Source organism: Siniperca chuatsi, linkage group LG6 (assembly GCF_020085105.1).
Source record: "Siniperca chuatsi isolate FFG_IHB_CAS linkage group LG6, ASM2008510v1, whole genome shotgun sequence".
In the NCBI taxonomy this organism is placed as follows: domain Eukaryota; kingdom Metazoa; phylum Chordata; class Actinopteri; order Centrarchiformes; family Sinipercidae; genus Siniperca; species Siniperca chuatsi.
In genome coordinates, this window is record NC_058047.1 from 19317561 (window position 1) to 19344998 (window position 27438).

Here is a 27438-nt window from a genome sequence, read left to right on the forward strand (position 1 = left end):
GCAGCTCACAAACTTCACATCCAAGCTCAGAGCTACAAACACAGCCGTCTTAATCCAGATCTTATCCTCCCACAGAAACACGGACGCAGTCTTCATTGGTGCTCCTGAATCCTGCAGAGCAGTGGAGCTATCGGGTGTCAATCAGAGAGAGAGAGAGAGAGAGATGTGGGGAGAGAGACGCACGGGATGCTGATGCTCACTGAGAGGATGCTATCGATCAGGCTTGCAGATGTTTTCCCCTCCAGTTTGATAAATATGCTGATGCGCACAATTAGACTTTTTCTGCTCCTCATTGGGTAATTGGACAAAGTAGGTGTTACCAAATCCCTCAAGTTTCATTTCAGCTTTGTCCATTGTGTTGATTCTTCCTGTTCAAATGGATGTCTGGTTGCACGGGGAAAACAAACCGGTTGTCTTCGTGTTGATGCAGTTTTCAGTGATTTAGTAATTTATTGTTTGTTTGTTTTTTTCATGTGCGCAGGTAATGTGAGCAGCGGCTGCTGTGTACACTGCATGGGAAAGCCGAGTCATCAATGCAGAACCCCTCAGCGCTGTTCGGGATGGTCAGCCACTGTCAGACCCCAACTTTCACTGACTTCTCCGGCTTGTCGCTCGCCGTATACGGCAGCAAGGCGGACATCTGTACGCGGCGCACCGGGAGCGCTGGTTTTGGATCTCAGACTTGCCGGAGCTCCCATGACACCCCGAGTCACATGAACTGCGGCAGCCCGAAGAGACTCAGCGCGTCCGAAGAAAAAGCGCATCTGTCAACTAAAGCCCCGCGCTCGTGCCTCTCTCTCCCACCCGTGCAAGGTAGGCCCCGTAGGTACAAATCTGAGCACGAGCCCCCCAGTCTTTAATTGATGCTGTTGAGGTGTTTGGAGATTACACGGTTGATTCGCTAATTGAGTGATTTCTGAACACGATGGATATATTGGAATGACATTTAATGTAGTAATGATTATTGCTCTCATTAAAACACGCGATGAGGATAACAATAACAAATTTAGTGAAACGGCGCAGCTGTTTCAGTCCTGCTAATTTGACCAATTAGCAGTTCGGGGTTATTTGAGATTGATAAAAGCCGTCATCTAAAATAATGCTTCTTCCATATGGCTCCTGAAGAGCATCCTTTGATGCGGCTGTACTGTGTATTTGTGTTGAGAGCCCTGTTTGCAGTTGTGGATTAGGTCTGTTAATTAAACCCAGAGCTCTCTTGGATCCTTGGCCAATTCATAAATAACACCAGAATCAAAGTCTCTGTTGCACAAGAAGGCCATGTGAAGTGATGTACAGTATGTTGAATAACTGCCAAGATGTTAACAAGGCATGGCAGCCTGTAGTTCACGGGAGGACTAGTGTGATGTTGGCCCACTTAGTTAAATGCGGAAAACTTTTGACAGCAAGTTTTGACATTTTCAAATAATATTTTAATAATTAGATTTTAATTTAGAATTTTCTAGAATTTTTAAAATTCTCTCAGTTTTAGAGCAGTATTAATCTTAAAAACGTCTATATGCTGAAATTGCTCAAAATTCCTATTTGAATCTCCTTTGGTGCTTTACAAAAAAGATTGAATAAACTGTGACATGGGCTCATCAGTGAAAGCGAAAACTTTAAAACAATTACATAGATGAAATGAGCACTGTCATACAGATAGCATCCAGAGTGGAAACTGGGCTTTGAGTCTGCGTGGAAGCCTCCTCCATCCTGTTTAGACAGAGTGTTGTTGTGAGAGGGCGGAGGTAATTACAGCCCCATCCTAAATTATGATTAGACGGAACAGACTTTTATATTAGCAATCATCCTTGCAGCAAGAAGAGGATCAGCGGATTTGATTATTGTTTCTTCTTGCTAAACACAAACCATATGTCTGCCGAATGTGTCTCAGCATTTATGAGTTCTCTTGGAGCACAGTTGTGCCCTCAGCCCTCCATCCCCAGCATCCCAGCAGCAGAATGAATCGTCTCATTGTCTTTGCAACGCTTTTGAACTCGCTTCCCATAAATTGTGGGATTGCAAGATGTGTTATGTGTTTGTGGATTATGTTGTGCAGATTAACATTGAAGCAGACACATACATATGTTTGTTTGGTTCTGACTCTGCGAGGCAATTGAGTGATATTTTAATAATTTCAATATCTTATGAATTAAATAGTTTTCAGCCTTCTTTTGGAGTGCAAAAAAACAAAAACATCATCTGCTTCCTTTAGCACATACTTATTTAACTACACACCAAAATATATTACACATTCATGATTTGGCAGTAAATCATTTTAACATTATATTTGACTGTAATTTTTCATTAATGAAAAGTGTTATTCAGTTCGACTTGTACTTCTAATGTTGCTATCTTTACTTTATAAGAATATTCACTGTATTCCAGGAATCTTTCAGTTGTTTTATAGTCTCTTATGGTGAGCGTGGAGTATGAAAGTGATCTCAGTACTCATCAGTCTTTTGTATCATGCCTCATTTCAGGCTGATCGTATTACAGACTCCCATTTGGGGACAGAGCTGGAGTTTAAACTGCGTTCTCAACCATTACTTTAGATTTATACTGAAAGGAATCTCTGAACAAACACAGACTGTAATATTTATCCTGATGGAAGTGAGACAGTAGAGGAAGAACTTAGCTCAGATGAGAGATTTGACCTTTTAACATGTACCCTGTGATTGCAAAATGTGAACGATGTGATAAAATACAGTGCACTGCTTATGTTTCATCTAATCCTCTTTGTAGGATTTTTTTGGAAGGGAAGCTGTAGTGTACCAGGATGTACTCTGACATATTTGCATTCAGTTCTGCTCTGCCGATTTCCTAATTACTCCCAAAATTGCAAATCTACGCTGTCTATAAATGTTTGATTATGTCAGTGTGTGCATCCTTGTGTGTTTACAAGTGTATAAATAAGTGAGAGAGAAAGAAAGAAAGATTGACAGTGAGTGAGACAGCTTGCGTGTTACAGAGCTGGGGTGGCGTTGTGTCAGTAGACACTCGATACAGACTTGGATTCGATTTTTACGGGCCAGGTATCCTGAATGAAAAAAGAACTCAGCATTTAGTCAAAACCCTCAGCTGTGCAGCCTCACCATTGCGGTGCCTCTGCATTTTAAGAAATGTTCCCAGCATAAATCCAAGGAATATTACTCTATATTTTTCTTTACGTCAAGTTGAATGAAGCACAAATCACTTCTGTCACACCTGGTGCGTCGGTTTGGAAACCATGTGTACCGCTCTTTGTGAGTGGAACAGTGGCTGATCATCCTTACACTGCGAGTCCACTGTGCTATAATTATTGGTGCCCACCAGCAAATATTTTGCTTGCAAAAAAAAAAAAACACTTGACCCCTCGTGAAAAAGAATATCAGGTTTGAATGGAGTGTGTACTCTAGCATCATTCGATACTTTACTAAAGTTTCTCCTGGCCGGGACCAAGCTGCAGAGTCCCTGAGCCTATTTGAGGAAAATGTTTGAGTTAGAGGAGTGTGCTGGAGTCCCACACTCCCTCTCTTAGATAAATGCAGAGGTCTGTTGATTCAGCCTGTAAAGAGATGAGTAATGGGCTTTTGGATTTAATCATTGTCTGGACTTTTTACATTTCTATGGCTATTGTTGTCTATTGCCAACACACATCGTGACATGTTTTCCATAAACTTGTACATACAATATTTATACATACAGTGTGACACAGACATTGTGCCAGCATATGCTGAACACATACACTATGCACACATGCCACACATTGACATACTCACACACATAGGTATATGCACACGCTTTTTAAGTGGCATTGGCACTGATGTTGAATTTCCTCAAAAGGACTTAGTTTCCTGTATTTTCCCCAGCAGCATTTGTAGACGTCAGGCTGTGGGGCGATAATCTGACTGTTATGAGAAACAACCAACCATTACAGCCTCACTTTGAGCCTCTGCTGTGTCAAACACTTAATGACAGCTTCCCAGTAGCGTGTGAATAGTTTTGGTTGTGTGTACATAGAGAAGCACATTAAGTGCTTTTGCTGAAGTCACTTATTCTAATCAAACTATATGGTTTATTTATTATTATTCTTATTATTGTTGTTTATAGAAAGAGGAGTGAGCTGTTGGAATTCATTTTCTCTGTGAGACAGTAAAAATGCTGCATGGGATGGATTTCATAGTTACTTTGAAAGCCCAGTAATATTTTCTCATAAAATTCTGATATAGAAGAGTAATTGATAATTTAAATGTTTCATATATATGTATATATTGATTATCATCAAATTAATCATAAATATGGGACTCAGCCTAACCTACAAAGGAACTGGTGTTCACATTTAAAATATCTATGTATTCTAATGCTGTCTTTGTGTAGTTGTCTATAGAGTTTCATCTGAGTAAATCTTCAGACTAGTGTCACATAAAATGTTTATACAGCTATAACTCTGGGGAAATGATTGCTTCAGTTGTTTCAAGGAGTTTTGACTTTCTTAAATTACCTTGGACTTCAGGCTTATAATTGCTTTACTTTTGACTTTGATGTATGCACAGATCATATTATTTACTCATCTTGGATCACAGTGATTTTTTTTTTTTTTTTGGTTTTGACTTGTGAGCCAGTTGCCATTTGTGACACTGTTATACCCATTTTGTTGAATCAGGGGTGTGACAGTAGTCTATGTCAGTGATTCAAGAGTTTATTAAATGGTGGCTAAATAGTAAAAAGAGACCAAAGAGATTGTACTAAATCCTTTATCTTTACAATATGTATCCCTAATGCATGGAATGACCACCAGGGAGAAATGATTGAGCAGGTGACGCAGTGAAAATATTTAGGTAGGAATTTTGACCACAGCTTAAATTAGGGCCACCATGTAACATTTTTATGATCTTAAATCAGTCCTTGTTTTATCTTCCTATGTAGATTAAGGCTCTGTGGAGTAAATAAGAGCATTATAATGATGTCCTCCCACGGGCGACTATTGAATCAGTAAATCATTATGGGGTCATAGTCTGGTTTGGCAATCTGTGAAATAAACATTTCCAGAGCAGTCCAGAATTTGATAAGAAGACCAGGGAAAATCAAAGGTCTTGCCTGCCTCCAATATCTTTACAGGAGATATTTGAAGAAGAAGCTAGCCAATTTGGGTGACCCTAATCATGCCCTTTACAAAGAATACAAGCTTTTGCCATAGACAGTATAGGTTTACATTAAGCATAAATGTTCTTTAGTGCAACAGTAAAAAGAGGGTTAATAATGTTTAATATTGTATCCAGTTGAGATATTAAATTGGCTTAAAGTTGTTATTCTATCCATTGCAATGTTGCACATTGCATTTTTTTAAATATTTAAAATACCTTTTGTGTTTTCATGTGTATATATTGCATACAGTATGCCATTGTATTGTTTCTTTTTTTATATTGTGGAAGTGTATGTAACATGTTCTAGGCTGTGTGTGTGTGTCTGTGTGTGTGTGTGTGAGAATGGAACAGCAACCTTAATGCTCAGACCAAATCTTTTCGTCTTTCTTAAAAATTTTAATTCTTGTATTGTACTCTAGCAAAGCTGAAAATCAATTATTGCTGATATCCAAATCCTCAGATACACAAACATCTAAAAATGTTGGTTTTGTGCCACTTTCACATTCACATTTGTCCCTGTTATAACAATATAATCATTCCTTTCTCATCCTGAAGCAAATATTATTTTTTTCCTTGCTAAATTGTTAGCAAAACACTGAATCCCTGCCACCTTTGTTGATCTTTTCTCTGTGGAAAAGAGAACATGTTAGATTGAGCACCAAAATATCTATTTATTAAGTACAGTTTAGGTTTGACAGAGTAACTGAGGATCTAAACATCACTGTCGGCCAATATACCAAAAGGTTGTAGCAGCGGGCAAGGTTATAGCAGATATTCCTCCCAGATGTTGTGAAAGACTGATGAACCCTCAGAGGAAACATTTTGCCGTCACTGCTGCTAAAAGAGATCTGACCTTTTATTGAACTTGTGGTTCGCTTAGTTTCACGGCCGAGGTTAACCAAGATTTTTTTTTTTACCGAATTGTGAAAAGATTATATAGACGGTGTAAGATTATATATAAATTATATATATATAGAAAGATTATATAGTACATTTTTTGGCATTACTAACAAACAGTCAGACATGCTCTCTTTCTGCATTTGTGCCTCTAAATCGTGTGGAACTATAGTTGTATAATGTATATCAAAGCAGTACAGTGATAGTAACATTCTTTTCACAAGTTTTCTCACCAGTCAGTACATTCCCATAAGCCAAAGAGAGCGCCTCAGCCCACGTCTTTGCGTCTTGTATGAGCTCAGCAGTGAGTTATGGGCAAATGTGAGGGTGCTGCCTGGGAAGGGTGTTGCAGGGTGTAATGTTTGCAGCATGTTCCACTGATTCATAAAGTTGAGGCCCGGTGATGATTCTGCAGCGGTATTCCCATAAACCTCTGTCTGGCTGAGAAGCTGACGAGGGAATGCTGGGTAATGGAATGAGGGCGCTTCCTGAGTCACAGCCACTAGAGAGGGAGAGTGAGAGAACATCCCTGGTCTGGCATCTGCTTGGCTGAATCACCTCAATCAAACTTGGCCAGGAGTACACATGACGTCTGTGGAAACAGGAGATAAGTGGCAGAGGAAGAGATGAGTGTTGCATCAACTTGACTGAGGTTGGATTCAAAGAGAGAGAAGGAGCTTTATGGGAGGTTGTGACTCTTTCTTCTGATTAGTCCTCTGAAGTTGCAAAATGAGCATGTGCAGAACCCACAAATAAACGACAGAATTTTAGCACTGCTGCCTCTCCGTTGTCCTTTTCCTTCTTCATAGTCAGTGTTAGTCAGGTCAAATGTTCTCATTCTTATGTGACCAGTGTGGTATGACTATGGCATCTCACTGCAACCAAAGGCATTCTGACTTTCATTCTGCCAATGAATCCAACCAGTCACACAGTAAAAATATGATCTGGTTTGAGTAAGTGTTGAAATATCACTGGAATACCAGAAGAAATGTGCTCTGGGCCTCAGTTTAATCAAGAGAAAGCTGCAGAGTTGGCTCAGATATGTCATCATAAAAATGTATTTTTAGCCTTAACCTTGCCTTGAGAAGTACTCACAAAGTTTCACACACTACACTTTCACTGATGAGGGGAATTAGCTGCCAGGTCTTGTGAATTAGACCAGATTTGTTTTACCTTAACTATTTGGAGCAAAAGATAAAGATACTTCTCTACTTCTCTGATTCTTTTCGCCTGGACAGACATGCCACAGCTCACCACACGTCTATAGAGTCTGTATTACTCATGCATTTTCAGACAGCAGCGACTCCTCTTGCAGACCTTTCTGTGTATGACTTAGCACACGGGTGGGTTTTTGATTTACATCTCGGCTGCGCCACTTGCTGTTCTTGGCTCGATGCTGCTGTGTTTCATCAAAGAAAAATCCGCTCCACTCTGACTGTGGCAGTTAAGACGGCCGTCCGCCGCTGTGCTGCCTCTGCCAGAGCGGGGCAGAGAGCTGACTGGGCCCTCGCAGCTGTCAGCTGGAGAGACAGACAGAGAGAGAGATGGCAGGAGAGAGATGTGGCCATTAGGATCAGGGCTTCACTGACCTCCCTAAACAAGCTGCACGAACACAGATTGTTTGAATGTGAAAGGGCAATTTTGGACATCTGAGTCAATCATGAGGAGGCTCCCATTTCATCTTTTCCACCAGAGAGTATACTACTACTGCATCAGCAGTTTATCTCAACTGTGAGTAACATTCACAGCACGTAATAGTTACTAAGTGTGCATCAGAGCTTTGTAAACAGATCATCATTTAAAACTGCTACAGCAACAGTTTCAAATGCTCGAATGCTCAGGCTCAACGTGTTTAAATGGTGTCTGAAATGGGCCTTTTTTTACAAGGCTGGGCATGTTGGAGATTAATCAACCAGCCAATCAAACATTGGCTTCAACTGAGTGGTCAAAAACAAATGGGCAAACATGATGCGAACCAAGGCTGTTTTTAATGCCTTCATTAGAGCGGAGGAGAAAGCAGCCAGAAAGCTTGAGTTTTATCCTCTCTCTTGTTCTCTCTCCGTCTCTGCCAGGAAGCTGCCATGGGGCAGTGCCCAGTCAGCTCACTGCACCATTGGCTGGCTCTGCCCCAGAGGACTATGAAAGACATTATAAAGTCTAATAGTGCAGTTTATATACTTTATTAGTGCTTGTTAATAGAAGCCCAGCATTCTGGAAGAGTTACTTATTCTATAGTCACGTGCAGCGAATCCAGCTCCTGCGCTGTATTAACTTGCTCACCAGGACTAATAAGTGCACAAAGGAACGACAGAATAAAGGTTGCTTAGAGAAAAAGTACAGTAAAATGATTTGGGTTGACATCAATCACAAACCCTAAGCGTGACAACTTGCACTCCTGTATTCTGCTGATTTGGACTCAGATGTTCATATGTGCATTATGTCTTGGCAGATATAGATCTGTACACATTATTGTCCTAGATAGAGAGCCAAGTTTCATCATACAGCATCAATATCTATTGAATTATTCTTTCAATGATATATTTTAAAGCACTGGCTAGCACATCTTTGAGTCAAAATGTATTATAGCTTATGTATTATGAAGTCAAGACCTCTAAGGTTCCATCAGTGCAGGGAGTGATATCATCCTGTTCATCCAATGTCAGCACACAGGCAGCATTGTAGCACAGGTGGACTGGTGTTTTGTCAAAATGGTTCTTTTTAGTAGCAAATCTGGACAGCACAGTGCTACATGATGAGAGGAAGTGGAGGATTTTGGGAAAGTGAGGCTGGTGCCATGTTCAGGTTAATGCTTGTAAGTCCAAGTTGCAGGGAGCTGGGAGCCTCGCCAGGCTGACTCTGGATGTTAATAAAGTTTAGAGGCTCTATGCCAGCACTGTGATCTGTAATGCTTAGGGTTATTTTTACAGACTTTTTACAGACAATTATATTTGAAACTGGGAAGGCTGTTTTTCAGTGGGCTAATATCAGAGCAAGGAGATAAAGTATGTGATAAGAAGATGCAATTTCCCATGATGTTATGCTGTGGAGTGAGTTTTTTTCATTGTGTGGGAATATCTTTTGTATGAGAACTCCCCATGCAGTACTGACACAGCAAACAAGACAATAGTACTTTTGACTTGTATTATTTTACTATTTACTGCTATTTTTTTTTTCTTCCAAGAATGCTCAGTTTCATCATAGCCACACACCCTAACACCTGGTGGTTGTCCAACTACAACCACAGACAGATGGAGGTTGAGTGCCTAAAGGGCGCTTTGACAACAAAGGGGAGAGTGAGCAGTGTTGATTCAAATTCCCTGTCCATTTTCTCTGCTAATCCAGGGATTGTCTATTTATTCTGTCTGTCACATGTCAATGTCTTTGTGTAATCATCTTTGACAGACAGGTTGCCGAACAGGGAGTTGAAGGAATCTAAGATGACATTGGCTTGTAGTTGCTGTACTGATGTTGCTGCCTACCAGAGATGTCTGCTTGATTTCACTCTCTGGAACTGAAAACCACATCTCACAGATGAGCTGGTTGCTCTGTCCAGAAGTTTCCACTGGAAGCAGTAGATACATCTGTTATCTGGCTCCAGTAGTATCTGTCTACTTCTTCTGCTTAGATTCTCTACATCAAATTTCATTTGAAAAAAAGCTGTGTAGTTTTCATTTGGCAGGGTTTTCCTGTAATCCTAAATGAGGAAACAGTTTTGTTGAAGAAAATCAGTTCTGTTCTTCTTTTGATTTACTGTTTCCAGGATTAAATGTAGGACCCCTTTTTCTCCATTTGAACTAAGGCTCATATGAGCTGTGCAATAAGTGTGTTAAATGGATCCATATTACGCTGAGTAATAGCCTCAGTATGCACTCTTCATTAACTAACATTCCCCCCAAGACGCAGAAATCGGCTTCTATAATACACTGCTTAACACAAACATCATGTTGCATACTTCTCTTATGGGGCTCGTTGCTGGTAGTTTAGTAGTGAGCAGGTTTGGAAAGTATGTGTATTTTCTGTGTGTGTGTGCTAATGTTTGGGTCAAAGTGGAGGACAAGATGCACACATTCATGAACTTTGAACATGAAAACCTTGAAAAGTTAATAAAAGATACACACACTTTTTGCCAGCTAATTAGAGCAGAGGTCCAACAGAAAAGTCTAGTGAAGAGGTTAATAAAATGTTATTGTTTTTAGCTTTTTTGGCTTGAGAATAAAATCTGTTGCAACACTGGTCAGCCACTTGTTGCATGTTTCCAAAACGGGACACGCAACTTTGTTTTTTGAAAGAAATCTCAGTATTTGTCAAAGTAACTCCTGAGCCACTGATATTTTTCAACGACTGAATCAATCACCAGCGAGAAATTATGGTCATTTAATGCTTTGGGACAGTTGAAGACATACTTAATATCTGTGTGTGTTTGTGCATTAATGCATTTGCACACTGTAAGTATTTGTGCGTTTGTGGGTGTATACATGTAGATGTCTGTTTTTATCAATATATGAAATGTTTGCTTTGGATCGCCACCTGTTGGACTTTCCAAAACTTGATTTCTTTCATATTTAATAAAGGTGGTGGGAAGGTTATGTTAAAAAATGGAAGTTAAAAGATTTGAGCCTAATGGGAACCAGCGCATAGCTGTCCTAGCTGGCTTGACATTTACAGCCGTTTCCCCCAGCTCAGTGTTCAACCTTTACAACGAAGCCAAAACCCATCAAGAGGAGCTTCACTCACCTTAAAACTGATATGCTGAGATTCTTGGATCCTCACAGACAAGACACATGGGTTCACACGGCTTCAGTAACCAATAAACCTTCCTGTAGCAGGAAATGTCTCTTATATATCACCAGGAGTTTTTGACAAGAATATTTAGGATGAGTACCTGGCTTTCTCCCCATTATGTCCTCACTGAAGTTGAGTCACAGATTTAGTGGACAGATATAGGGAGTAGAGGAGAGCAAGATTTCGCTCTTCTCTCCTTTCTGTTTATCTAACTTTTGCCCTTAAAAAGTCAGCTCACAGCACATGTTGACTAATACCGATAAAAAGCCTAATCAGGCACTTTTAGCTCGTATCGACAGTGATCTAATAGGCATGTGTTTGAAATGTTGAAATTAATTAGGCAGCGTCAGAGCCGTGACAGCCAGGTGCTGAGCACTTGGCCCAGCGTACCAGAGCCTCAGCCAATTGGAAAATGCTTTGCAGAATTTATCTGCACCCTTCTCCCTTGACAAATTATTTTATTGTTCCCACACAGTTGGTTTTCATTTAGTCTTTTGGCTAATGATAGGCTGAGAGCATGTGGGCCATTGTTATTCCTTTATTCAGCGTAGATACTCTGACTGGAAGTGTTCACATCTGATAGTACACTCCCATGCAATAGAAACCAACCAAAACATGACACACAGAAGGTATGCAAATGTGGCAGATGGTCTGCAGAGTAGGAAACTTTAACATATAATGTAGGAAGGACAATCTTGATATGCTTATTACTTTGTGGTATATGCTCTAAGTGCCTCTGTGGCATGACTTTGGTGACTGTCTGACAAACAGGGTAAGGCTGCCTCCTGAAGGGACAACTTCTGTACAATCTCCCCTCAGCGAACTCCAAAACCTTTAATCACATTATTCAGTGTGTCTCATGTACCCGGACTAGTAAATATGCTGTGTGAGAGCTGCAGATGGGAGAGATAGGGTGAAACTCGCCTCACGTCCGAGCCCTGCACTCTGCCTGACCTGAGCTCAGTACATCAGGACTAGGCCGTTAATCTTTAACAAATGCTGGGAGTCTCCATGACCGGGCCCTTGCTGAGATGGCTTAGTCAAAACAGCCCTGCTGCTCCTGAACACAACTTCAGCCTCTAGCTTAATTCAGACGCTGATTAACTAACAAATACCTGCTGCTTGTTCCACAGCATTACACAGTCCGGTGCGTTCTGCAGCGCTCCATGGAGTTTGACAGTGTGTTAGCTGTCCTGAAGAGGAACACACAGGCCTACTGTGTTACAGGCTTTTTGGGATTTGTTGGCATAATGATGCAGGACATGTTAAGTGACCAAATGCATAGAATTACTGCACTGAATGAAGAGAGCTTTATTGTTTAATCGGTCATATCTTTCAGGGTTTTTTTTTTGTCTGAGCTGGAAAACCCCATGCTGTAAGCATTTGTTACACTCAGACTGTGATTTACATTTAATAAAATGTAATGAAATAAATCATCAAAGTACAAGCAAGTACCAATTCACACTGATAACCATAAAACAAACAGCCAAGATTTTGACTGCCTGGTTTTGAATTTAATGATTTTGAGATGATAGTTGGTTTGGTAACAAAGTTGCATCATCACAGCGTCTCCTGCCAACTAACTTCACCGGTAAAAGCAAAAATGATACTGGTAGAAGTGGAAGATGGGCATTTTGTCCGGTTTCAAATTTCATTGATGTCCCATTCTTAATCGCCCTTTGAAAAAAAAGCCCTTTGGTTTTATTGCTCATTAAAACACATTTCCCATTCCACCTGATTCCAACAGTACCGCCAGAACGTATCAGACATGACTCTGTCTGGTCTTCTCATACACTGTTACCTTCAATGTGGGCCTAGCCACATTTTCTGATCGCTTTGGGCTTCAAACAAACACAATGCAGTTCAGGCCTCTTGCCAGACTCAGGCACGGAGTCGGACTTTGTACATGGAACAGTTGGCACGCCTGACATGTTGAATTAAGCATCACCACTTGTACTGTAACTCGTCGTCTTTGAGAAATATCTGAATGTTCCAAGTATGTTAAGTATTTCAAATGACATTGATGCAGAATATATTGTGAAATGTAAAAGTATGTAAGGTTTTGGCAGTTACTATACTAGTTACTATAAGTGATGAATAATTCAAGTTTATTTTTGAGTTATTTTTATGCATCTGTGGTGCTTTGATTAGCTTGGTATTTATATCTGATTGGGCATAAATGGCAGTATTTGTTTTTTTTATTATTTGTAAATTTTTGAGAACGATTTGATACACTGGGAACAATAAATCTTCCACAATTTTTGCAAAACACAGTCATTATTGTTCTAAAGAATGCTGCTTTTTATTCCAACTAGAAAAAAAGGAAGTTTAACAGTAACTATAAACTGAATAGAATGAAGTTTTAAAAAATGAAGCTTAGTAAGGATGAACTTTCATTTGAAGGCTAGAGAAGGCTGCAGTTAAAGAAATATTTAATGTATAGCCCCTAAAACTGCAATTCAACAAAGGTCAACAGGACTTGTTAGTCATGTCCTTGATAGCTTTAGCTGTAAATGTAAATGCGCAGTTTACCACAGTGGCCACTTTTACAGGGCCAGACCTGTCATTTGACACGAAAATATGGCCAATCTAGGCCACTGTAAAGATGCCAGTCTTCTACAAGCCTCAAGAGCTCTGAGCCATGAAGGAGTGCAGCGAGAGAGGGAAAGCATCAGTATACAGTATGTACACTGCAGCCTGCCAAAGTACACTAATTTAACAGCACAAAAAGACTTGCACTGAGAACCCGCATGTTTATGTTAGGGATGATGTAAAATGGCCAGAATTCATATTTCACATCAAATTTCTCTTTTAAGATGGCTTCTCTCAATTTTTACGTGCAAGGAAACAAACATTTGCATTTCAAAGTTCTTCAAATAAAAATAAATGAAAAGCAAACCCTTTTATGGGTTTGGAGACTATATTGGAAAACAGGTCAGTGGCAAAATGAATATTTTTTATGGTTCGTAAAAGAGCTTCACAATGAATGCCAGATTATGTGAAAGGCTTGACACATGGTACAGGCCAGAGCCCTTCGAGGTTCCCTCTTTATTCAGCCCCTTACACTTTTGGGCCAAGAGCAGCCAAACAACACACATGGCAGAGGCCAAGATGATGATGAAGAATGATTTCTTTATTTCTGGTCATTATCGTCTGATTAGACTCCTTCTCACCACTGACCCATCCAAAAATCTATCAACTAACAACCTTCTCTTTTTCCTTTTGGGTTTATCACACTCTGGTTGATCGACTCAGTACTCAGAGCCTTTCCTGTTTGCTTGGTAGAATCGAACCGGGGACGTTGCAATCATGCATTTATGTGCATACATTATGATTTAATATGAACAAATGTAGTTTTACTAAGTTAAGTTGTCATTGGATGTATCATACTGTATGTTACATTAGGAAGTGGACTAACTTCAACTATGTGATACACTGTATACACAAATACTGTATACATAAATATATGTCAACTACATCAAATTTAAATATGTCATAAGATATGTATGTACGCATATTTTCCCCCGACATTATTATGGTCACTAATAGAGACTTCATGTAGTTTTGTATAATGACATGTACATGTCATATACAACACATATTTTGGGACCTAAACTATGTACAAAGAAAAGTATAAGTAGGTTCTGTGGGAACCTAGTTTATTTTCAATGCAAGCTCACCTTAGATGACAGTCTTGGTCTACAGATGACAGATGATGTGTATTGTCTTTTGTTGACAGTTTGCACCGTGTGTCTTTGTCCCATATGTGTCAGGATACACTGTAAAACTATGAGTTCTTGTTAAAGCACCAAATTCAATCATACTAATCCCCGTGTATGCACTGTTCTCAGTTATTGTGATGTTACTGAAGGTGCAGGGGCTGGCCCACTCTGAAATAGTTTCACCTCTGAGACAAAATTCATGTCTTACTTTGGCCATAACCATCGGCTGACTCACATGGTGAAGGGACGCAGCGAGAGCAGAAATCATAATAAAAGGAATCTTATTACAGCCATTAAACAAGCGAAGGGAAAACACAGGAGGGCTTTAATGCCTGGACATCTAAAATGCTTACGCAGTGAGAATATATTTGCTCATAAAGCTCTTTGATGGTGGCCCTGTCCATTATAAAACACTGCGCTGCAGTCTGTGTAAATAGCTGTGTATTGACCTCCCACCACACAAGATTGAATGTGTTTCCATAGGTGTCACTTGGTACCATTTTGGGTTTTTACAGGCCCCACTGTGCCTTAGTCCCTGTAACCGCGGGGGTGCAGGAGTCATGCCATCACTGCTCAAACAGTGGGCCCTTCCTGAGGTCTTAGAGAGATGAGAGGTTGACTATGAACTGCAGCCCCCTCCTCCTCATCCTCCTCACAGCAGCATCATGGAGCTCTGTTTGATGTGGAGTGATATATAATGTCTGGTGGACTGTCCATCTCAAGTTACCTAGAGTGCATGTTCCTGTCTATGTGTGATCTGTGTGTGTGTGTGTGTGTGTGTGTGTGTGTGTGTGTGTGGAGGGTGGTCCTCAGTGCCAAAGCCTTTGGTGAATGAGGACTCCCCACACAATAAAAGAATGGTATTGCTGACTTCCTTAAGTATGTGTGGTTTGAAACCCAACACAGGTTTGCTCAGTGGGGCCCTCTCTTATTTATTCTATACCCCAATTCTGTGGTGCCTTTTGAGTCAAGGAGGAGGTCCCCTTGCAACCTGGGTTATGGTTAAGTTAATGTCCTTTGGTGGCAGATGTTGACTGCTGTGCAATAGCAAATCTTTTGCACTGTTCCTCACTACTGGTTTGAATCAGTTACAGAGTATTAACCATTTTGTTATGTGTGTCAAACATGTCAGCAGCAGCAAAATGTTGATTTTAACAAGGCACATAATATTTGAGTCTGAATAAAACATTATTTTTGTAAATCAAGTAATTTTCAATTCAATACAGCATCATTATTCTTGAAACAAGTTGAGTGAAATTTCTCATTTCAAAATAACTTGTTAGAAGACAATCTTCTGAAACCACATTGTCAACAAGCAGTGCATCAGATAGTCATATCAGACAATTCTCTCACATAGCCGGGCATTGTTAAAGTGTACTTTCCCATGTGCGATGTGCCCTGTGTGTAAGATAACATTTGTTTTGTGGATACGCTGAAGGATTTAGTCCCGTATGTCGGAGCAGATCACCTTACTTTGTGTGCTGAAATGTAAGGGTTTAGAATCCGGTGACATGAAACAACAGCAATAATGAAATCAAAATAAAAGCTTCCTCTGTGCCTCCACTGTCAAAGCAAATTGTGGGCTTTTGAAAAACTCATTTTCCCCAAAGAACTCCATTTTGGGGGTGAGTTAACCCCTAATCATCCTGACTAGCTAATATTCATTGTGGACACTGTGGAGAAGCACTGGCCTCAACTTTAACCGAAAACTTCAAAAGCCAAAAGCAATTACTATGCATGCTTTGAACATATCCTTTTCACAAAGCAACATTCCATTATTCTTCCTGCGCTAAAATAACAAAAAGTAACAAAGAAGTAGGAAGTGAAATTGGATTCCTCTTTTGATTCCCAAAACATCTGGTTTGGCCCTTGTTTTAAATAACTAGCATCCCCTCTGAGAATAACAGAAGGTTATGTGCACTGTGTGTAGGTAACAAAATAATCATTTTCAAATGTTGCTCCATTCAAATGGGATCTAATTACCAACTTAAATTCAACCTCTCAGTTGGACCACCGACCATCAAGGGAATTTTCCTCCAGACGTTTTCCTAACTATTCATTTATTTCTCCCCCACTGCTGCCTCTAAACCATTAAAAAATATACAGTAATTGCTGCAAATTGATCACTTGTTTTACAGAAGTCATATAAATCTCCACTCTTGTCAAACTGTAATCGATGGCAGGAGGCGGTGCTGGGCGAGAAGAAGAGAGAGTATCTGTCAGATGGGCCTCAATCCGTCTGCTACATGGAGATACTCTCATGTTCTGTGGTTGAGTTTGGCCACTGTCATTTCCGAGGAATTTCCTGCCATCTGTGTTCAATCGAATTCTCTCACAGATTTGGGATTGCTTGTAAATATTGGGTGCTGGCTGAAGAGGACTGAAGGAGTACTGTGAGTTTTGTACCGACAGCCTCTCGGACCAAAATGAACAGACCACTGGCGCAGGGATGAGCGAGGCTAACAAAACCTTATTAATGGGAGCTACAGACTTTGTAGCGCAATACTGAGTACATTTTTGTCCTGCCTGTTTTTAGTCATGCTAGCGGTATGAATTTGAGGTTGCCAATGATTGCCGGCCGGTTGGTCAGTCCACCACTTTGGTCCAAACTGCAATATTTCACCAACTATTGGATGGATTGCCATGAAATTTAGAGATATCCATGTTGCAAATGACTTTGGTGATCCCCTGACTTCTCCTCTAGTGCCACCAGCAGGTCAAAGTTTTTACTTATCCAATGAAATATATCAACATCTACTGGATGAATTGGCACAACATTTTGTACAGACATTCATGGTTCCCAGATGATGTATCCTAATGACTATTGGATGGACTGCCATAAAATTTGGTACAGATGTACATGTTCCCCACAGGATGAATTGTAATCACTTTGGTGATCCCTTAGCTTTTCCTCTACCGCCGCCATCAAGTCAAGATTTTAATTTGTTCAATACTTTAGTTTATTACCAACAATAAAAATAATCATCATAATAATCAAAATCACAAACTTATACAAATAAATACATGTAATAACAAACTTAACTCTAGTATTTATTGTCAATTTTGGCTTATGCAGTTTGCATGTGTCATGATGTGAAGAAACAAAGACTGAATCTGTTAACTTTTCCAAACAGTTATTTTACCTATGGCATTTCTGTTTGCCATTTGCATTTTTTTCATGGAAAAAGAGAAGTAAAATTATGCTGTCACGAGTCTCTCTTTTGTCGCTATGTCACATAAACTAGAATTTAACATGAGAATAAAGCCATCATTATAAATGACTCCTGTTTGACAAAAGTTATTTTCCTAACCCAGCCGTTCTCAACAGTACAGATTTATTGTGCTATTATAGTAATTTTGACAAATGGAGAGCCACGCTGATGTTTGACAAATGGATCTGATTTCACTACAGTTTCTGAGGGATGTCTGCTGTGTTTTGATACAACTTGAGCAGGCACATGGTCAAACTGAGGCCTATTGTTCAGAAGGGGGAAACGCAGCTTCTGCACTAAATCGCTATGTTTATTTTTTTACAGTGGATTTATATATGCCGGTTATTCTCATGAGTGAACACACACACACACACACATATGTACACACAGACAAAAACATAAGCACTCAAAGTAACGTGCACAGTAACAGCACAGATTCAGGATCTAAAGCCTTTCAAATAAACACTGATTTAAAATGTTTTAAAGTACTCTGTAACACTATGTATGTTTAGTTGTTGCAGGAAATCACTTGAAGTGTACCAGTCTCACCTTTAACACTTTCTCTGAGGGTGTGGTGCGTCAAGTGCTTGTCAGTCCTCTGGACCGGCTACACACTCTGTCAGTATTTACTGCCGCCTCCCCAAACAGAGCAGCCTCTTGTCTGGCTTTGAAGCACCTCCTGATCCCATGCCGAGGTTTCAGCACTGTTGGCCTGGCTCCGGAGCCGTGTTGTTCACCAGCCCTATAAAGGTGTCTGTCACTAAGCCAGATGTCCCTGTCACGTCTGCCAGCCAAGTGCATCAGGTCTTGTCAGTCTGCCGGTCTATCAAGTCAGTCCATGGGCCTGACAGATGCTTTGTGCACTGTTTGGTCTTTACAATTATGTGGCTTTTCAGTCAAATTATAGGATGTGGTTTGGCTGAGCACTCCTTGTAAAACTTTGTGATTGTCTGTGATTAATCCTGGCAGCGTACAAATTTGTGGGCAAAATCTTGTTATGATAGTGATAGTCAGGATAGAGTTGTGGCTTTTAAGTAGTTTGTTGACTATGCACATTTTTGTGTTATTAACAAATGTTCTAAAAGAGTTTGACTTAAAGGTAGAACATATGCTTATTTTTGTGATAATCAATCATTGCTGTGGTGTTTTTTTTACTGCCCTTCCCAGAAGTCAGTGTGCAAACAGTGTCTTTGAGTACTATGAGGCCTTTTACTTGGATTTCCTGGTGATTAAGTCTGGGTTTCTGTAAGCTGAGCTCTGTTCTTTTTCTGTTCAGATATCATCATGTGGTTATCGTTGCTTATGCTAATTACTCAGTTCTGTTGATTCTGATCATTTCACTGTTGTAGCTGTTGGAAACAAACGCATCACTTCCTGAGCATCAGATAATTAGCCTATTAAAGGACCTGCTTACACTGAGAACTTAGCAGAGCAAATGTAAAAGAACTGTGACTCAGTCTTAATATTAGTTTGTAACAGAGAGGAGTAAAATTTATTTATGTGAAAATGTGCAAATTACACACCAACCCCTCAGAATATACACTCAGTGGTCAGTTTAGTAGGTTCATCCTGCTAAAACTAGTGAAGAGGGCAGACAAAATTTTAGGGAGGCCTCTAAGTATCATGTAATACAATTCAACAGCACCACAAACTACAGTACAGTCTCCAAAATGACCATGAAGTAAAATCAGCACAGTTGTTACAGGCATTACTTTTACGTAGGTCATTTTAATAAGCTGGCTACTTAATGTAGGTCTGTTATTTCTCCAGTGTTTACAGCCATTGTACACACATTTAAACCTTTTATGAAAAGAACACAACGTTTGGAACAATATCCTAGATATTATATTATATAGAACTCTAAAAATGTTATCAGCTAAATTTGTGCATGGCAGGCCTTTCCCAGAGTGGGATTAGATGTTCTATTAAAAGATGTTATCAGTTATTGCATCAAAAGCTCTGTCACTGAATTTGAGTGAAATAATGTTTGCAGTCCAAGGAATCACATGCAACAAAGCTGATAATGAGCTGCATTAGAGGCCAGACTGAGATTATGCTTTAAAATTTAAACAGAATATTGTGTAACTTCTGACTGTCTGATCTGAGCTTGAACTTATATTATCTGCAGGTCTTTTTGTAAGACCATACTTTTTTAGTATTTCTCCCATAGATGTGGATCACCTGTTGATAGCTTTGTTCTCATAAGGGATGTCCTGAAGGGCACAACCAGTGACAAGGTGCTACCACCAGGTGGTGACATGCACAAGTGTAAAGTTTTAATTATGTTAATCAGGGAGGACAGCAAAGGAAATGATTGGCTGTGATGGTTAATAGGAGGTTGTGGGAAGTAATCAGGAATGACCACAGCCATTCAGTGCATCTTCCTCTGTAAGAGTTCAATGTGAGTATATTCTTTTTAGGGTGTGTGTGTGTGTGTGTGTGAAAGAGAGAGAGAGAGAGAGAGAGAGAGAGAGAGAGAGAGTGTGGGTGTCTATGTATGTGTGTGGAGTCACATAATCCCACAACATTTTGTCCTGTGTTTGGGTTTTGACTTACAGCGGCCTCTCTTTAAGCCATGTGGTAAAGTGGTTGGTCTTTGGGACTCCGCTGGCACCAAACCTGGCACTGGGATGGGATGGGGTGGGTGGGGTAGGTTGGTGGGGTTGGGGATGGGAGGGTTGTTGGCTGCCAACTATTTGTTTGTGTTCATGACTGCGGTTAGCACTGCTCCATTTGAAAAGCCTGGTATTATGAGGACGCCTGCTTCCCACAAAATGTGCCCTCTTCTCTAAAAGGCAGGAGAGCTAATCATTTACCGACCGCTGAATTCATCAGTATGACTTAAAACTTTGTAGCCACTTAGTACGAACAACCAGACGTATCCACAAAGAGGTTTGCTTGGACGACTGGGCTCATAGCTGTTTCTCACTTGTTATATATACTAATGATTTCTTTAATGTTATTACTCTTTTGGAGCTGAAGTAAAATACTTTTGTGCTGTGCCCAGAAATAGTCGAGGCTTGCAGCTGGATGCCTCTGGAGCCACATGAGTCCCTCTTATTCACCTTCTTTTGTATTTGACTTTCTAACATCTAATCTGAGGTTATTGTGTGACCAAGCTGACCATGAGAAAACAGGGAGGAGCAAAGATACCTGGTTGAGAGCAGCTTAAATCAGCTGTAACAAATTCATTTTATCCTCATGGAATATCTCATGTCTGCTGGTACTGGTAATCCTGCTACGAAAACACTGACATTTCTGTGCTCCAACAGTAATTTAAGTTTTTGTTCTTCCCTCGCTCCGCACCTGCTTTAAGAGGAGCTTTCTCCCTAGACATTGTTATTTTTCATTTACTTGTGCCTCCAGGTTGTTCAATCATACATCCATTACTAAGCAAACAAATAAGTTCCGGGCCTATGCCGCAGACACAAATATAGACATGAGTTATGAGATTCAGAGAAGCCGGGAAAGGCTTTGGACCCTAATACACAACATCTGCACCGGACAAGACGCACAACCAGAGCATCCCTCTACAATGTCCCGCAGCCTGTTGTCGCACACTTGTATCTGTTGACCTGTCTCATGTTGAAAGAGAGGAAGGAAAAGGGGAGAAAGATGGCAGGTGGGGGTGTTGGGGCAGAAGGGAATAAAAATATCATTATTAACTGTTTAAGTGCTGAATGTTATGATTTATGGAGCCAAAGTGGGGCCAGTTGAGGTGTCACATTGGATTTCCAGAGGCATCTGTCTTGTGGTTTTGGCAGCTTGTTGTACCTTGGGTTCAGATGTTTGCACCCTCCCCCACCCACCCCTCCCCCAGCCTCCTCCTGCTTTAAGTACAGTACACCTCTGATCGCTCCCCTTTCCTCTTTTTAAACCATCTATCCATCTGCACATCTGCTTTTCATTGAGGCCTGCATGTCTCTGAAGACTTGAACGCATTAAACGCTGGCACAAGCACAGTCTCACTCTGGCACTTAACACAACGCTTAGGTGACTTAAAAGGGAGAGGCGAGAATTATAGAAAATGAAGTGTCACCGAAATAAAAAATCGCCTCCAGATTACCACCAATTACAGTTAATAATGCTGTCCAGACCATCTGCTGATCAGATGGAGGACTGGTATTGTCTGTGGAGAAATAATGATACCAGAGAGTGCGAGAAGGAGAGAGATTCATTGAGGGAGACAGCAACATAGACTTTCAACTATGTGATGATGTGGTTTGATCTTTTCAATACTGTATAGACTGGAATGCTTTGTATGGTAATGCAGTCATAACTGCGTATCTTGGGAAAATAGCCATGTTGTTTCAGAGGGGTTAAGTTCTGCTGTATTGGAGACATGTGTCTGCTCTGCTTTATTAGTCATTTATTAGTCACTGAGGTCAGGGGAGAGTTTTTAGCCAAGGCACAACACTGCTGAACTTAAACATGACTCTGATCATCAGCCCCTGAGGCAGCCTGAATAGGTGTACAATTACAGCGCACCCTAACTGGCCATGATCCCCAATGTGAAATTCATCCAGTATGTGAAGCGTGTTCAACAATCAATGTAATCACCATCACAGTGACCGCAACCTTCCACTAAAGAATGAGTCGTGCCCTAATTATCAGAATTATCGAGTCTGCATTCATTCATTGTTTCTGTCTATTGTCTTATTTTTCAGCCTTCATGGTCACAGTGGCTGCATTAATCAGCAGGAGATGGATTAGAAAGCACTTTCCACTCACGATCATGATGCATCTGAGTTTTACGGCTTTGTGCGCTGTGTTCCCAAAGGATTTCGACAAGAAGGAAGCATGACAAATGGATGACATCAGAGCAGGCGTATTGCAGGGTGATTGGAACCTCGTTTTCCTCCACAACCTCAGCCAAAAAGTAATCATACATGTCCCAAAACAAATTCTCGAATAACCATGTTTATCTCTTCATAATTACACTCTTGTAGGAAGCATTAATTTTTGTATTCATGTGCAATGGAGCATACAAACTGGCATACTGCTCCTTTAATTTGACTTCTTTTATTATACGTCTCAGTGAGCTGCTCAGTTTACCGTCATCCTGCAGTGATGCTCACTGAAAGGAACGTGCTACTTTAATTATACAGGAGAGAAGAGGAGGCAGTGTGAGCAATAGATACCATGTGATGACATTTATGGAACTGAAGATACCACTTTAGGTCTAACAGAGTATTATTAGACACCATGTTATCAACAGGAATTTTTTCTTGCCCAAAGTCCTTGTTCCAAAAGTGATTTTTTTATTTTTTAGGGTGGTGTTAAAACAGGCAGATAACAATAGAGTCCTTATTTGTGCCTGCGTCTTTAGTTGGCAATGCTGACATCAGTGGCTCTTTGTGAGGCGAAGCCAGCACATCTGTACATGGTCACTGTACTGAACACAACATTTGCCCCTGGTGCTTCTGGCAATGTCCTAACTCTTTCTTTCTGCCCTTGCGTCCCTGATCTCACGCCCTTACAACGCCACTCCTAATTGGGCCTGAATGCTTGCAACTGTGTATATGAGAGCAGCATCCCACCCGGCTTGTTCTAAGGTGCTCACTAGAATTGGACACAGTACTGAACTCCATTTCCATAGATAATCTGCAGGATATTAACTGTAAATGCTAGGAGTTTTTAAAATTACTGTGCCTACAGATTGAGATCAATTTAAAAGTGCCCCATGGAGTGTTTTTCATGGGAACAAACAAGTTATATTTACATTCAGTGTTTCTTACCAGTGTATCCTTGAGGTCGAACAAACAAATATTTTGAAACCTGTATCGTTTACATCCATGTTTATTTGATAGCAGTCTTCTTCTTCCCTGCCTTTGCGCATTGCTATGCGTGTTTGCGTGTTACTGCCACCAAATGTTGACCAGTGGAATAGCATGAAACCCGTGGTAGGAATGCATATCATGTTGCCCGTGTGCTCGTGCATGATACAAACACAACAGGCTAGTAAAACCACATAATACCTTGAATTTTTGTTTGTTTATTATATCAGTGGATTACACAGAGAGATATCTTTTTTTAATGACGAAGTTTTCCCCAGAATATCACATGGAAAAAATTCAAATCCAGAGCCAAAGGAATGTAAAGTATGATGAACACACAACTGCCTTGCTCAGCAGACCACCCATAAACTCTGCACATTGAAAAGAACGGTCATATATCTCTCTTTCTCTTTCTCACAGTCACTCACACAAACACACACACACACTCACACTCTCTCTCTCTCTCTCTCTCTCTCTCTCTCAATTCAGTAGGCTTTATTGGCATGGGAAACAGACGTTAACATTGCCAAAGCAAGTGTGAAATAAAAACGTATACATAAACGGAAGAAATGTGCTATTAAAAAATATAAATATATATATATATATATATATATATGTCCAGATAGGTCTCTCTCTTTCTCCTCACTGCTGCTAGATGGTCTTACATTTCAGCTTAGTCCCCGATGTTCTCTCTGGCTTCCACGTCTTGATCAAACTAGGCTCTAACACACAATGAAATGTTAAACGCTGAATTACCATGGCACATTCAATATAAACTGAATTTACTTTTGGGTCCCATCCAAGCCACCATATGTTGAGGAGCATGTTTCCCCAACCAGAGCATGACTGATTCTGTTAATGTAGCAAAGCTCCAAATCACCGGAGCGTTAACTTTCTGCAGCAGTGGGATCAAGACCTTTAACACTCATTTAACACTCTGACTTTAATGTCCTGGATACACTCAAAAGGTGTCTCTAGGATGGAGACACTTTAATCCACTTGAGCGTTCACAACACAATGCAACACTCATCACGAGTGTTGGACACAGGAGCACAGGCAAGCAGATCTATTTTTGGCCCTTTTTGGATGTACTACTACCTCTTTTTATTTGAATGAGTAAGTTAAAGCCATGCAAGAAGGGTTCCATTGTCACGCAAACTCCTAGATGCAATTAACACACATGTGAAAGTCAGATGCTTGCTAGAGGTAAAAAATCTAGATGTATTTGTAACTTTCCCTGGAAGAACATAAGAAAAAAATATCCTACTAACAAATGGACTTTAAAGCTGCTGCAGGTTATTTTTCACGGTGGCTCCAAATGGCAGCGAGAGCTATTTTGGAAATCCAGAAAGTAATAATGTTGCTTCTGATATTTTTATATTAATAATGGATCACATGACTACTTGCATGTGAAAGGAGTCGCTCATAGTGACAAACCCACAGGTCATGATCACCCAACTCTGCAGTCTCCCTCAGCTCTACAGCACATTGTTTTGGTTTTATAGCCCACAACTTTACTGGTTCACTCTCACCGCTCTCATCAGTCTCGTTTCCAGCCACTGCAGACGGCTATTTTCAATGAAAAACCTCTAAAACTAAAACTGTATGCTATCTGCCCAGCACTAAACAGCAGATAGACAAAGTTAGTCACTAGCTTGAGAACATAGTGGAGCATTTAGCAGCTATACAGAGCCCTGGAAGGATCACAGATAAAAAAATATGTATATTGAGGCCACAAAATGCTATTGTGTGGCCAAGAGATACAATTTGTTTGCATGTTTTAATTCATTTGTGGCCAAGAGATACTACTTCGTTCCCACATTTTAATTAACTTGTGGCCACGAGATAAGTATATATAGTGAGAACCACTTGAAGAGCTTAACCAGCCGATGCACAAAGACAGATCTCTCTCCACAGCCTTCATGGTGGGAGGAAAAGGCCGCAGCCAGGGTTTAAAGTGTAATATTTAACATTATCTGTTCTGTCTTTGTCTTATTCCCCTTACTTTAAGCCCCACAGCAAAGCAAGTACACATTTTGACTGTAAAAAATTTAGTAATGGATCGCTTGCGTTAACTTTCCTCCCTAGTGCTGAAAAGGGACAGATGAGGTCATTTTGAATATTAAGTAGCATGGCTTATCTTCTAACACCTTTCCAAATACTCCCCGTTCAGGGCCCAAGCCCACTAGCGCTCGCCTATCACTGGAAAGTGTAGGACTGAGCTGTCCAGCTGGGAAAACGCCTCTCCCATGATGTGTTCGTGCATTCTGGAACCACCAGAATAACCGCCCAGCTATATTGAACACATAACGTAGGCCTATGCAGAGTTCTCGGAACGGATACTACAACACTATGCATCCACTATAATCAGTAAAACTGGCGACACTGTGAGAGCAACGTTAGAAGATAAACAGCTGTTTATGGTTTACAGCTGGAGGGAGGTTAACACTCTGAAAAATGGTTTGAAGAGGTGATTCTGAATAATAATAAACCATGCTCTCAGAAGCACATGGCTACTTAATATTTAAAATGAAGTCATCTGTCCCTTTTCAGCACTGGGGAGGAAAGTTAACACAAGCGGTCCGTAAGTCGATTTCTTACTGTCAAAATGTGTACTTGCTTTGCTGCGGGACTTAAAGTAAGGGGAATAAGAGAGTGACAGAAGAGATAACGTTAAATATAGTGACCTCAATATACATATTATTTCTATCTGTGATCCTTCTGGAGCTCCGTACTCTGACATATAATTATCACAACTTAAAAAGTGATAATACGTCAGTGTCATGAGTTTGTTTTTGCTGCCGCCAAGTGGCCAAAATTTGTGGCCAATTTATTGTTTAAGTAAAAGTCTTGCGTGATGTAGATGTAGTTTAACTAAGCAGCATGGTGGTCTATTAATCCAACATTCCCAGACTTACTCATGTACTTTCCATGTTCACTAAGAGCATGTGTACCTTAGGATTAGTGGTGATACTAGGTAAGGTTGGGTATTATTTGAAAATGTTCAAGACTAGTGCCGGTATGATACCTGACTTTTATCAATACTGTATTTGAGAAATATATATATTAACAAAAGGAGTGACAGTTCCCAAATTGTATGTTTAAACACAAGCAGAAGAAAAACTTTGCCTGAATAAAATAGTCTAAAACTGACAACATTTTTATTTTAATCTGGAACTGTCTGATCATAGAATAGGTAAACAAGATTATGAATCTGATATTTGCCACCTTTGGGTTTGAACATTTCGGACGTTGGTACAAAAAAGTATTGAGGATCAATAGCCAGCCCTAATACCAGGTGTAATGTTTTGCAAAAGACATGCAAAACCAAGCTCAGTGCAACCTCTGTTCAATGATTTCTGTCAGTGAAGACTCTTTCAAGTGATATTTCCAAAAACATCATGCTGGAAAACAATGGTTGTATTATCAGTGTGCTTAAGTAAAATAATCTACAGACAGGTAATCAGTGTTCTGGGATCATCTCTGTTTTCTCTGTGTGTCTAACTCATTTACACGGTGGACTTTTCCTGGAGATCATCCATTCTGTATTGTGGAACAGAGCAATAAGCTTTGAAAGAGCATTGTCTCATAATTCGGGTTACATATTCCGGGCTGCCTTGTGTGGGTCTGTGTTTTATATGGCGGTGACTATGATATGTGTGTGAGAGAGAGCATGTGCATTCAGTCAAGGCCTCATTGACTGACTGCCAGTCCATCCGGTGCTTTATGATGACAATGTTTTTATTTGGTTGTTTGTGTTTTTTTGTGCATGCACATGGACAGTGAAGGCCTAATTAAGAGAGAGATCTCTGATGATGTTAGTCATCTCCATCCTGACTCATGTCACTTCTGGCCATCCTGATTGAATTACTCCTGACTTGAGGCAGGGAAACACTTGGCTTCACATCAGCGGGCCTCGAAACAT

At 40.3% G+C, this 27438-nt stretch overlaps 1 protein-coding gene and 1 long non-coding RNA gene across 5 annotated transcripts in view; one reads left to right on the forward strand and one right to left on the reverse strand.

The window, feature by feature from the left end:
* Window positions 1–27438, forward strand: part of LOC122878078 (zinc finger protein GLIS1) — a 76186-nt gene that overhangs the window by 3044 nt on the left and 45704 nt on the right. For 3 of the 4 annotated variants that reach the window (XM_044200407.1, XM_044200405.1, XM_044200408.1), the window contains 2 exons: window positions 76–309; window positions 482–813. In XM_044200407.1, the coding sequence (XP_044056342.1) occupies window positions 534–813 (280 nt within the window). In that variant the 5' untranslated portion in view covers window positions 76–309; window positions 482–533. The remainder of the gene's footprint in view (window positions 1–75; window positions 310–481; window positions 814–27438) is intronic. The other variant, XM_044200406.1, reaches the window with a different exon arrangement.
* Window positions 5499–11889, reverse strand: LOC122878086. Its single transcript, XR_006378404.1, has 2 exons — window positions 10755–11889; window positions 5499–7540 (listed from the first exon to the last, which is right to left on the reverse strand). It is a non-coding gene; the product is annotated as an uncharacterized LOC122878086 (long non-coding RNA).